This window comes from Melospiza melodia, chromosome 9 (genome assembly GCF_035770615.1).
Source record: "Melospiza melodia melodia isolate bMelMel2 chromosome 9, bMelMel2.pri, whole genome shotgun sequence".
Classification (NCBI taxonomy): Eukaryota; Metazoa; Chordata; class Aves; order Passeriformes; family Passerellidae; genus Melospiza; species Melospiza melodia.
The window spans coordinates 6,983,816-6,996,242 of record NC_086202.1 but is presented as its reverse complement, the minus strand read 5'-3'; the positions used below and the strand labels follow the sequence as shown (position 1 = coordinate 6,996,242).

The window sequence follows — 12,427 nt, the reverse complement described above, 5'->3', positions numbered from 1 at the left end:
GGGATTTTATCCAACATTCATATCTGCTAAAAATGTCCCCAGTCTACACACAGGTCCAAGTCTGTGACTCCACAACCAACCCAAAAAAGTACAGTTAAAAATGTCCCTGACAAGATGAGGCATTGGAGTGGCAGGATTGTTTGTCTGCAGCCATAAGGAACAGACTGGGATCTCAGAGAAAATAAATTAAACCCATTCAAAAAAGTAGGTTAGCTCTTTACCACAAGGCAATTTTAAACAACACTTGCTTGGATGAATACTCTGATTTGACCCAGGAATTGCTCTGCTCACATTGACATTATAGTGGCACGTTAGAAGGCAATGTTTACTTAATTCACAATTGACTATTTACATGAGATTTAACATCTCAAAACCTGTTTACTGGGGACATGTATTCCACTGGAGAATAAGAAAAACAATCTCGTGATCCAAGAAGACTGCAACAAATGAGCACTGCAACATTTCAAATCAGAAATGGAGAATAATAAGCTTTTAAATTTTCTTGTCAAATGTACCTTTTTTTTTCCCCATTAAAAATACAGTAGAAAATAGCTAAGCCAGTAAAAAGCTATTCAGAACTCTGCATCACAGGGATGCTATTAGTGAATCAAGCTTGACCTGTGCAAGGGGAAATTACTTCAGGCTATTGTGAGCTCTCCAGAGTCCACAGCCTGCCCAGAGTTTCTACACCTGCCTTGCTGTGTTTACATCAAATACAACTTAGGTCAAAGGTTGGCAAGGCCAAAAATATTAAGCTCATATTTATACTAGTTATAAATACAGAAAATCTTGATAAGGAAGCATTACCCCACCTTTAATGCCTGTTCCTTAAAGAACTGCAGAGCATAAGCAAATATCTCAAGTGCTTTGACTTTTTTGCCATTTGCTGCTGTCAGGTCTGTCTCCATGGTAAGATTCTACATGAAAGAAAATAATTGGAAGTTATTAAAAGAAAAAGGCAAACATCAAATTAATTCCCAGTGCTTGAGGACAGTGAACTCTTCATTATTCACCTGATTAGGAAAAAGTGACAAAACTATTCTGAAGAGGATTTAACTCATCACTTGAATTTCCTGGATCATGACACTGTGCTGCTTATTTTAGACTTTGTTTTTAAACACTTACCATGCCTACAGATAACTGTAGGCAGAGAAAGAAATGTGGACTAAATATTAAACAAATGCAATAGATACATCTGTAAATAACTGCAATAAAGTTGCACATTCAAGATGCTTAATCCAAGTTAAAAGTCTAGATTCTTGGTTTCCCACCAACAGATGAAACCAGAAAACACCACAAAACAGAAAGTACTGACCAATTCTCAAAGCTCTAAAATGGATTAAAGACAAAAACACAATCAGTAGGAATAATGTCAAATTAACAGCCCTACTGGCACTTGCAGTTCTGGCAATGAATTCTGGGTGAATTTGCTTGGCTGCTCTAGAGCTCAGTCTGGCTCTTATATCCCATTCCTGCTGACCAGATTTATTGAACAAACCAACCTCATGCAGACAGGGCATGAAGATCTAAGCAAAGCAGATTCTGAACTTTTAAGATCTACAAGAAAGGCTGGCAATATACAGCTGCCAAATGCAGTGAGAGACAAAAGGAATCATAATGCTAAATGAAGAGTTTAATTTACTCTGCAAATGTAGAGGTGCTTCACTTACAGTTCACAAAAATTTAGTAATGTTCAGAGGAAAACAACTTGAGTAGCAAACACAGTTTGGGTGTTACTTACACCAGTGGTATGCAGCTTCATCTTAAACTTCTCAAAATACAACCAGTGCTTTGATTCAGTGGGATCCAAGTCATGGTAGAAGTCTCTTGCTGCATAGCCAAAGCTATGGAATTTTCTCTCTGGTGTGAGGAGGATTGTGGTTGGGGTCTTCTGGTTGGAAACCCCTGGATCTCCACCTTCCCATCGTCTGGCCAAAAAGTGAAACAGCTCCAGTGAGTGATGCTCAAGGTTAGAGCAGCAGGAAGAAACAAGTGTATCATGAGAAAAAGCCATGAGGAGGAAAATTGCACAGATTGTTTTTCCCTCCAAAGATAGTAATTTCAAATTTATAATATAAAAATCAAGTAGGTTTATTTCCACCTAAGAAAAAAGGAGTGCAATTTTCATTTCCGGTAATTCAACACATTTTTGTGGTTATGTATAATTCTTAAGGATACATCACACTCAGATAAGAACACAGGCTTCCTGAAGTAAGCCATACACAATTAAGGAAACAGTTTTGTAATTGTAATTTCTACCTAAGCCAACACGTGTAATAAATACTGTAGAGAAAAAAAAATAAATCAGTAATTATCCAAGAACACAACTAATAAAAACCCAAAAATGGCCTTTCCAATTGTAATTCAGACTTCATGAATGGTTCCTTGCAAGGGACACTTCTGCCATTTTGAATTAGGGACCTGCTTAATCATCTAACATCACCAGAGGGAGGTTGAGTAAATCCCCATTTCTGTCCCAGAACATTCCCTGAAACAAGACAAGCCAGTTCAACCAACATCTGATCATGTGCTTCATTTCCTAGACACCTGAAACTCTGAAGGCATCCATGCCTGCAGATGCTGAGCTCTCTGCACTGCACTTTCTACTCATGTGAAGTTGATGGATTTTGTGTTTCAAATACCCAAAATGCTGTACAAGTTTCAAAAAATCAAAAATGAGGCAGCTTTCCCCAACCTCCAAGAATGCTAAAGGCACCAAAATATTTCTGTCACTACTGGTGAATAAAACTATCCTATCTCATCAAGATTGTGATGGTATTTTTAGGGGATACCCATGAAAGTATTAAGGCAAAGGTAAACCCAAAGCTGCTTTCACTGAACGGATCAGGAAATAAATAAGGAAATAAATAGGAACACTGAATATGGGAACACCCAGCAGCAGGAACTGAAGGGGGGCATGGCAGGACAAAAAGGTCAGACAGTAGAAAGTTGTAGAAACAGCTGTGAGCATTCCTTCTCCATCCCAAAAAAAGGCAGAATGGAAGAAACTCACATTACTGTTCCTCCCCCCACCATATACAAGTACTTTCTGTATGAGAAACAAACATTTACCAGAAAACATTTTCTTAAAAAGGCATCAGTGGAAAATCTGTTTATGCTCTCAGACATAATCATAACACAGCTCAAACAGGAGCCAAGTTAAGATCACACAGGCAACTGCATTCATTATTAAACTACACGTCAATTGCTTTTTCTAAAGATAGCAAAACGTACTTTCAGAACATACTCCTGCCAAAGCCCTCATTCTGAAGCACAAAAAGTCTGCCTTGCTCTGTGGTAGCTGTTTATGTGACATAGGAAGAGTATGTAGAAAAAATAATTTCCATTTCACTCTCAAAAACAGTTGAATCTATTGAACATTGATTGACCTCCAGACCAAGGCAGAAAACTGACATGGCAAACTGCAACTTAAGGGGTTGCTACTTGGCAAAGTAACAAGGAATGTGATTTCGGAAGGGCTGGGACCCCTTCACATCATTCAACTGGACCAAACAGACCAAAATCTCCCTTTTTAGCTCAAGCAGCAGAGAATTACACATCTGAACTCCCCTCAGTGCAGAGGACAATTCCACTGCCCTGAAAGCAGAAACAGCATGATGAGGAGTGGAATGATTTCCACATTCACTCACTTGAAAAAACTTCCCTGAATCTGCCCAGTTCCGCTGCTCAGCCCCTGAGCCATGATCAGCTGGCAAGGGCTCTGCTCCAGGTCATTGCTTCCAACCTGCTGCTAGAAATGCACTTGGTCAACTCCAAAACCTTTGAGTAGGTGTTACAGCAAACATATGGTTCCAATGTGAAGAAGCTGGGATCTCACAGCTCATGAACAGAAAACACAGCTATTCCAGCAGATTGTTAAATCCCACACACCCGCTGCAAGCAGAGAGGAGACAGACTGATATCGTTTTTGCTTGGAATCATTAATGATTCATTCTGAGTCACTGGTGGGAAATGCCATAAATAGGCTGTGGCTAATAACAATGCTTCTTTGTTTTTCATTATGGCTAGGCACATTTTCTCTTTCTGGAATAAGCACGCTTAAGGTGTAGTTTAAATGAAGACAAATTTACGTTCAACGCCGCGGGATGAAATTTTCAAAGCCACCTCGAGAATTGGATGTTTGCTTCCTGATGAGTTTCTGATGGAAACTGGACACAGTAATTGCTCAGCACCTTCCAAAGTCCCCAGCTTGTATTACTGTTCAGTCACAGAAAGGACAGCAAGGAAAGACAAGGGGAAGCAGGACTCTACCATCTGCAATCAGAGATTTAGAAATACTCCTGTGTGATGTTTTTCTAGAGAGAAGCAGATGCAAAAGCATGGGAATGGTAATTCCTGGCTGCAACACTCTTCCCAGGTGGAGCCCTGGCCTCCCTCCAGCTACAGGAGGATTTTAGTTAGTAGGACTAGGACTGCAATGCTTTCATTCGCAGTTTCCTTTCATGGTTCCAATACAGGCAAAATAACGGTAAAAATCAGGAAAAATAAAAAGGAAATGCCTATCAAAGGCATAAACCTATACAAGCCAGAATTGCTATAAATACATGTGGGGGATATTTTTGCAGTGCAGAATCACAGTTAAAAAAACTATTCAAATAGAACCAAGGTAGATTTCTTCCAAATGCAGACATATGAGTTCCTAGGATGATATAAAGTGAAGTATCTGAACAGAAATATAAACAACATAGACGTGTTTATAGCCACAGAGCATCTAACTGTATACTAAAGTGAAAATAGAGACAAGAGAGTCAGTGAGGAAAGAAGGATGAGGTTATACAAAGGTTAGAGAAATGCCTTTACTTCCACTTCAATCTCGCTAAGACAGACCAGAGAGGGACTTGTGCAGAGTAATGGGAATTTGATCCAGAGCTGCAGCACCACAGGCAAGGAAATGAAACACTGGGATCATCAAAATGCAGCTGAATGCCACCAGCACAGTGTATGCAGAAAGGCAGGTGTGTGCCTCCCAATAATTACAGTCAAACAGGGAAGAGAGGGAAAGGAGAAAAACCTGAAGTTGCACTGAAAAGAGACCACATTCTCCCTCCTTCCAAAGACAGACTGCCATTTGTTTCATAGCCACATGCATTTCTTCATTAATTTCCATTTGTGAAATACTCCCATTCAGCTACCTAGCCAGTAGCCAAAACATCTGTAACTTCACGTAAGTGCATATAACCCAAGAGGAGTTTTTCACAACTGTGTAATATCTCACATATTCCCTCCAAATGAGATGCTATTAACTCATTGTACAGCAGCAAATTTTCTGTGTGGCTCTGGCACTGCCCTGCTCACTGAAGTGCTGAGCTCATGGCCAGGCAGCTCAGATGCCTTTCCTCCAGTCTCAGGTTATGCTGCAAAGAGCACTCACTGTAACACACTCCCTCTGCAAAAAGAACCTGAACCACAGCTACCTGTAACAGAAGCTGGGGGCAACTATCAAGAGTTGTCAGTACTACCTAAAACTGATAAAACAGTAACCAATGTTTTGCAATCAAAGTGAAGTCATTCACTGAACATTTACAAACCCACACCCAACTCCAAACACGCTGAGATGAGTGAGGCCACTCATACATTTAAAGATAAATATATGCTGAAAGAACTTTGTTTGCTCAGTGCTTATAAAATCATATTTTTTTAGCACTGGGCATCACAGCAAATAAACACACAGTCAAAAATGTGACTGTTTGTATCCTAATTACATAACAAGAATCATGGCACTGCTGGCACTACACTCAAACCTGGAGCTAAAGCCCTGTGTGTTCACTCTTTTCCAAAGTAGGACCTTCTAAATAAACCCATCTTACCCTTTTAGAGAAAAGCAGCTTTGTCAAAAGGCAGTCAGAAACCTAAGTATCTGGAAAGAATCAACACTAAGGAGGGAAGGTGGAAAAAATGTTAGGAAGTAGAGAGGACCATGCATCACTGGTGTGCTTTATTTTAATGTAAACATTCTCGAGTGCCGGCGGGAAGCTACATTTACTCTGCTGAAATATTTGTAAGTTATCCTACATGCAAGCCTCATTATATACAGCCCTTAATACCTTCTGAACTACTGCAGACTTACCTTAATGAATATACCATTCTTTTGAATGGTTGAATTCATGATTGAATTTCATGATTTCATGAGTATTAATATATAAATATATATAAAAATATTACATATATTATTTAGTAAGTCTGTTTCAATCATCTCTTGTCAAAATCCTTTCCAGAGAGAAATATCTATTTAAAAAATTAAGATAATTCTTGGTATTAAAATATTTGCCATTGATTGAAATACCTGTTGGAAATATGAATACACTCCCCCTCCAAAAAAAGTTCCTCCCCTCTGGTTGGAAACACATGAAGTAATTTATTTCATTTCTTTCAACTTCAGTATCTCATATCACAGCTACACAGCTCTGAAATCACAGTCATGCTGCCATTACTGCATAGGGAGGAAAATGTCATATTTTGAACCACAAGGAGCAAAATGTCAGCTGAGATTTGGAATATAATCTCATCACCTGGATTTCAATGTCCCAGTGCCTGACAGCAGGAAGCCTAGTAAGGAGAAGGGATTTCCCCAGGGAAGGAGAATCTAATCCATATTGTGAATCCAGCAGCAAAACCAGGTCCTAAGGTAACACGTGAGCCCAAGGCACCTCAAGGACTTCCCCAGAAACACCAGTGATTCCACACAGTAAAACCTCCAGCACTTACAGGAGCAACACAGAGCTGTTCTAAGGCAATTTAGGCTTGCTCAGATACAGCTTCAGAGATGTTTTCTCTCATTCCATCAAACTTCTTTAAGGACTTTAATAATTAATTAATTGCTGCCAAAGAGAACAGGAATTGATAAACTTGAGTTCCAGCCTGCCCACCCTGAGATCTGTCTGAGGCAGCAACTCAGGGTGTGTCCTTTGACTTCAGCCTTGTGCACCTTCCTGTGCTGCTCAGAGAACAAGAGATGGCTGAAATGCAGAAAAGACCTGGAAAGCATTACTTGTCCATCCTGCAAAAGGCAGATATCTTTGCAACTGGATGGCAGAGTACCATTTCTAAGTTTACTTTCCTTTAGACAATATTTTAAATCCCTCAGCTGCATTAGTGTGCAGCTATACACAAACCAACTATGCAGGCTGCCTGCACAATCAGTAGTGTCTGCTGAGATTTAGGGAGCTGCATTCAGCCACCACCTCTGCTTAGAAAAATGCAGTATATCACACTGGACTGCAGCAAATTGGGCTTTTTGACCTTTTGTTCTCACAGTACCTACTTCTGCAACAGCAGCATCATTTACAAGAACAGCTATGGTTGAGCTTTCCATATAGAATTTTTAATGCTTAAAATTATCTATATATTACTCTCATTAGTAATTTTAAATATACTATGATAAGAATTAAATATGTTTTAAGTTATTTATAACTTTTAAAAATACTATAAAATATTATAGCAATGGTTTGCAGGGCAAACATCTCAGGCAGCTGCCATAACAGTTTTTGCATTTGTGATTGCATAGAGTTATACTGTGCTGATTTAATAAGAAATAAAAAATAAAAAACTCCCTACATCACAGCATCTATGTCTGTCCTTTACATACATATAACACAGACAGATTTCACATCAAACCTTCATTTTCACATTCATGACTTTTGATTGCTTATTTCCCAATATCAATGGATCATTGTCATAGATTTAATTCAGATTTAATACCACAAAGTTTACATCAGCCAAATGATCTCCCAGTGCAAGTAACCAAGTGTTGTACACCCAACTATACACAGTGTGATTCCAGGGGATGGGCAGCTCCTGGATGTCATGACTTCAGAAAATCAGTGTCTGAGATAAGGGCATCCTGACTTACTTATTAACTCTGCTCCCTGAACAATTCTGAATACTCAGATTCCTCCTTCTATTTTGTCATCTTGTGACCTCAGCAAAGTAAGAAAAGGGATGTGCTCCCATGGACTGCTAAAGCAAATCAGAATACAATAAGATGCAACAAAAAGTCATAACCATGAGAAATGTGCACACTGTGATAATGCCAGGCAAATCCAGACACTTCAGGCTCCTGCAGAAAATATCTATGGCTACTGCAGGCAACCCATGTTCTCAGAGTCACAAAGCAAATGCTGCATTGCAGCCCTTACCTCATTACATGAATACATTCTGGCTCCTTGGTGAAGCTGTAGGCGTAGCCACTGGAAGTTGTGCCAAAATCAATAGCCACAACAACAAGAAATAACTGTTCCACAGCATCCTCTGCATCAGAGTCCTTCTGTTAAACAGCAGAAGCAAAATACACACAGTCACTGATCAGAATCTTTGTAACCTGCCACAAGTTCTGCTCTGCAAGACCTGCATATCTCTTCAGTGAACATGGGGACTTCCCTACATTTGCCCTTGTGACCAAAGTTGGTATCAGAAGGCTGCACATTCCAATGGAATTGGAAATTCAGTGCATGACTCAACATATATGCTAGAGCCTTTTATACATCATTTTCTATTAAAAGCTTCCTTCATGCTAATTTCTGGAATACCTCTTATGCTGTATTATTAAAACTTAGGGGTTTGGGGCTGGTTTGGTTGGTTTTTTCTTAAACTGATCAACTGAAGAGTTTGTCCATCAATGTGATATATTCGGGACCTACTTGGTGGTTTTAGGAGTTAACTATATCATAAGTATGAAAATGAAATACAATTACCATTCAAAAATAACAGAGACAAACCCACCCAAAACACAGCAATAAGGTTTACAGCCCATGTTACAAAGAACAATTTATATACACTCATTTAGCCAGCACTACATGCTGCACTCCTCCTGCCTGTGCTGGAATGAGGGAAGTTGATCAACTGCTCATGATGAATTTGAATCCTTCTCCTGCCTTTCACTTGTAATCCTGCAATCCCTCAAAAGCACAGTCAAGGGCAATATGCTCCAGACCCTTCACCAGCCTTGTTGCCCTAAATCACCCAGGACTGCTCAGCCTGTACTCAGAAACACTTGGAAGCAGGTGATGATACCTCTCACAGAGCAGCTGTCTCATGGCCTCACTCTATGGGCAGTGCTCCACCACAGATCTCTGTTAATTCCACACCTCTCCCTTCCTGCACATTCCTGTTGTATCCCTACATTTTCCAAGATCTCCCCATACACCTGCTACTTGTAATGGAGAAACAGGAGCAACAAGTTTTGGCTCCAGTCATAAGAGACTTGTTTGGATTCTCCTAATGAAAGTTTTTCAACTAAGGCAATGTCTTCCTCAAAGAGTTTAAGGAGCAAATTGAACTGAAATATGATGTAATTCATCATTGTGACAGAAGTAAAAGAGGAATTTCAAGAGTATATAGAGAAAGAAGGGAATAAGAGCCAAAAACTATGGGAGAGAGCACTGGAAATCCTGAAGATGGATTTGTGCATAATTCTGAACTTGGATCAGAAAGCTAAGGCAGTGTTCCACCATAGGCTGACAAAGGATACAAATGTGCTCTGAACACAATCCCTTGCAGTAACATAAAGCACACTGTGCATGTACTGTGTTACAAACCATACAAGTGATCTTAAAAAAGGGTGGGAGTTAGTTTTAATAGGAGTTTAGCAACAAAATTAGCATGATGTACAAGAGATTAAAACACACTACCTATGGGACATGCTCTTGGTTCTAAAAGCTTACAGAAGGGGCTATTTTCCTTAAGAAATAAAACCAGTTACTTCTATTTTGGGCTTCTACCTCTCTCTCTCTTTGGGCACATTCTTTTCTCTGAGAATTTGTGTTTTACTGTTGAGTACCATGTATTTCCTCCATTTTTTTTTTTTCTGAAAGGAAGAAGACTTTGCAGGGGCTGCCTAAACAAATCAGTGATAAAGACAGGGAAAGACCTTGGGAACCCTGAGGATCAAGAAGCCCCTGTGTTTGATATAAAAATATGCAGGAGCAAGTCTATGAGTTTAGCAAATGAAAAACAGCAAAACCAGGAGCCCAATGAAATGAATCAGAGCTCTGTCAGCAACTCCAGTGTGCCCAAAATCTCACTTACTACTATGGATAACATAAAGGGGATCAGTATGGGGGACATCACAACTCTAAAGAAATTAGGCAGGAGAAGGTGATGTAAGCATGCAGTATAATTCAAAGTGCATTTCTTACCACAATGTGTGATGGAGACAGTGGAGTTATTCCAGGGTCTCCCAAGCTTTTGGCTGGTGATGAGTAAGCAGATGTGGAAACTGCATCTAAAAGGAAGCAAACACCCATCAGTGTCAGCAAGCAGAATGAGTAAATACAACAGTTACTTTGCACACTGCTAAACTGTTTTCCAGTTGTAAAGAATCTGCTAAAACACAAAGCAAATTCCACAGCTGCCATCTAAAACATGTTCTGCCTTTAAAACATGCTAAGACACAACTGTTGTTTTGGTTTTAAAATGTCTGTCTGACCTTCATGACTATTACCATCCTTTTATTACATTGTCATGTACAATGTTAAAAGTCTTCCTAAACATATTCAAAAATCATAGTTGGTACAAGCAGCTTGAGCACCACACACTGCCTAGGATTTAAATGCATGAATGCAGAAACTAAACACAAGCTGTGAGATCCAAAAAGACAGACCCATTTACAAGAAAAAGAGGAGCTGAGAGCAGCTGGAGAAAGCAGGAAGAGTAAGCTGCAATTTGTCCATCCTGAGCCTTTATTCTGAAACTTTCCCAATACTGTCTCTGTTTTCATCCTTCACTACACTCTGCACTGGAACATCCTGCAGCTGTTAATACTACTGCAGGACAGAATCCAGCTGGGAAAAAGGAAAGCATTATTAACAAGTCATCAAAGAAATATTTCTACCCAGCATACAATACTAAAACTTCATTTAAAGGCACAGACCAAATGAGTAACAAATACTGTACTGCACTTATTTTATTTTTCATTCTTTCACTTACATTGATGATGACAGAAAATGAAATGGCTTAAAACAAATTAAGCTTAGATGGATTTATATATAATCTGAAGAATGCAATAGTTTATCAAAACAGAACGTACAAAAGGTACCACACACCCTGTCCATGCTCATACCCCTCTGCTCTAAAATTGAAGCCCTGAGTGCTTACTGAATTCTCTTCCACAGAATACAAGCTGTAATTAGATGTAAAGCAGAATGATGCAATAGGCCTCTGAACATTATTAATGACAATTAAATAATAAGTAATACATTTCAATGTATTTTTATCACCTACTTGGATGCATCACATGTTTATTCATAGCATGTAATTCCTAGACATGACTGACAATTCAGAGCATCAGTCCAAGAATGACACTGGCTCTCCAAAACCTCAGAATTATATAGGGAAAAATAGCAATCAAATATGACTTGTTTCCCAGGGAAGATTTAAAAACCCTGCAGTGGGCAAGTATGAGAGAATTCGCCTGCAGGGGGAAAAAAAAAAAATCTTTCTCCAAATCTTAATTTTGCTCTTGAAACTTCATATATTTCTTGAAGATATAACATGCATGTTCAGCCTGATTTTTAGAAGCATTTGCAGAAGCACAGTATTTGCATTTTCTACACAAATTCTCCAGGAATATATTAAGTTACTCCTCTTGCAGTGAAGTACAAAAAGTCACAGGCCAAGTGTGACAAGCACAGAATCTGCTCTGTTCATTAAGACGTCTTTGGAACAGATGCTGTTATCAGCCTCCTTTGTGCCATTTTTACCTCTTAATTTTTGCACCAGCAACATGGTATTTATTTTAGAATTGAAAAACAATATCTCAACACAGAAAAAAAAAATTAAATAACTAACAAAATACATTCCTTGCATCCTGCTGTAATTCCTGGCTGGACCTGCCCTACACTTCCTGAGCAGACCAGGACATTGCAACACAGACTCAACATCTTTGGAAACCTGCACTTTACCCACACTTAGGATGCTGATTTGAAGCACAAAATGTAAACATCAAACCATGTGTTTTCAGTGTTTCACTTTGCCACTATGCTGATTTGAAGCACAAAATGCACCCCTCAAACCATGTGTTTTCAGTGTTTGACTTTGCCCCTTTTTGGTTACCTGTTTCGGCACTCATGTTTCACAGATGAGCTGGGACAGCTCCAGAGGAGGCCACAGAGATGATGACAGGGCTGGAGCACCTCTGCTGTGGAGACAGGCTGGGAGAGAAGGCTCCAGGGAGACCTCAGAGCACCTTCCAGTACCTAAAGGGGGCCTACAAAAGTCAGAAAGGGACATTTTACAAGGGCAGGTAATGACAGGACAAAGGGAAAGGGCTTTAAAATGAAAAAGTGCAAATTTCCATTAGACATCAGGGTGAAATTCTTTACTGTGACACTGGAGATGCACTGGCATAGGCTGTCCAGAGAAGCTGTGCAAGGGCTCAAAGCCAGGCTGGACAGGGCTTGGAGCAACCTGG

At 39.6% G+C, this 12,427-nt stretch overlaps 1 protein-coding gene across 1 annotated transcript in view; it reads right to left on the bottom strand.

Moving 5' to 3' along the window:
- The window catches only part of HSPA12A (heat shock protein family A (Hsp70) member 12A), a 52,635-nt gene that overhangs the window by 28,802 nt on the left and 11,406 nt on the right, over positions 1-12,427 (bottom strand). The window contains exons 2-6 of the mRNA XM_063163135.1: positions 12,070-12,223; positions 10,155-10,240; positions 8,157-8,284; positions 1,742-1,928; positions 813-917 (exon numbers count right to left, since the gene is read on the bottom strand). Coding sequence (XP_063019205.1) covers positions 813-917; positions 1,742-1,928; positions 8,157-8,284; positions 10,155-10,240; positions 12,070-12,085 — 522 coding nt within the window. The 5' untranslated portion in view covers positions 12,086-12,223. The remainder of the gene's footprint in view (positions 1-812; positions 918-1,741; positions 1,929-8,156; positions 8,285-10,154; positions 10,241-12,069; positions 12,224-12,427) is intronic.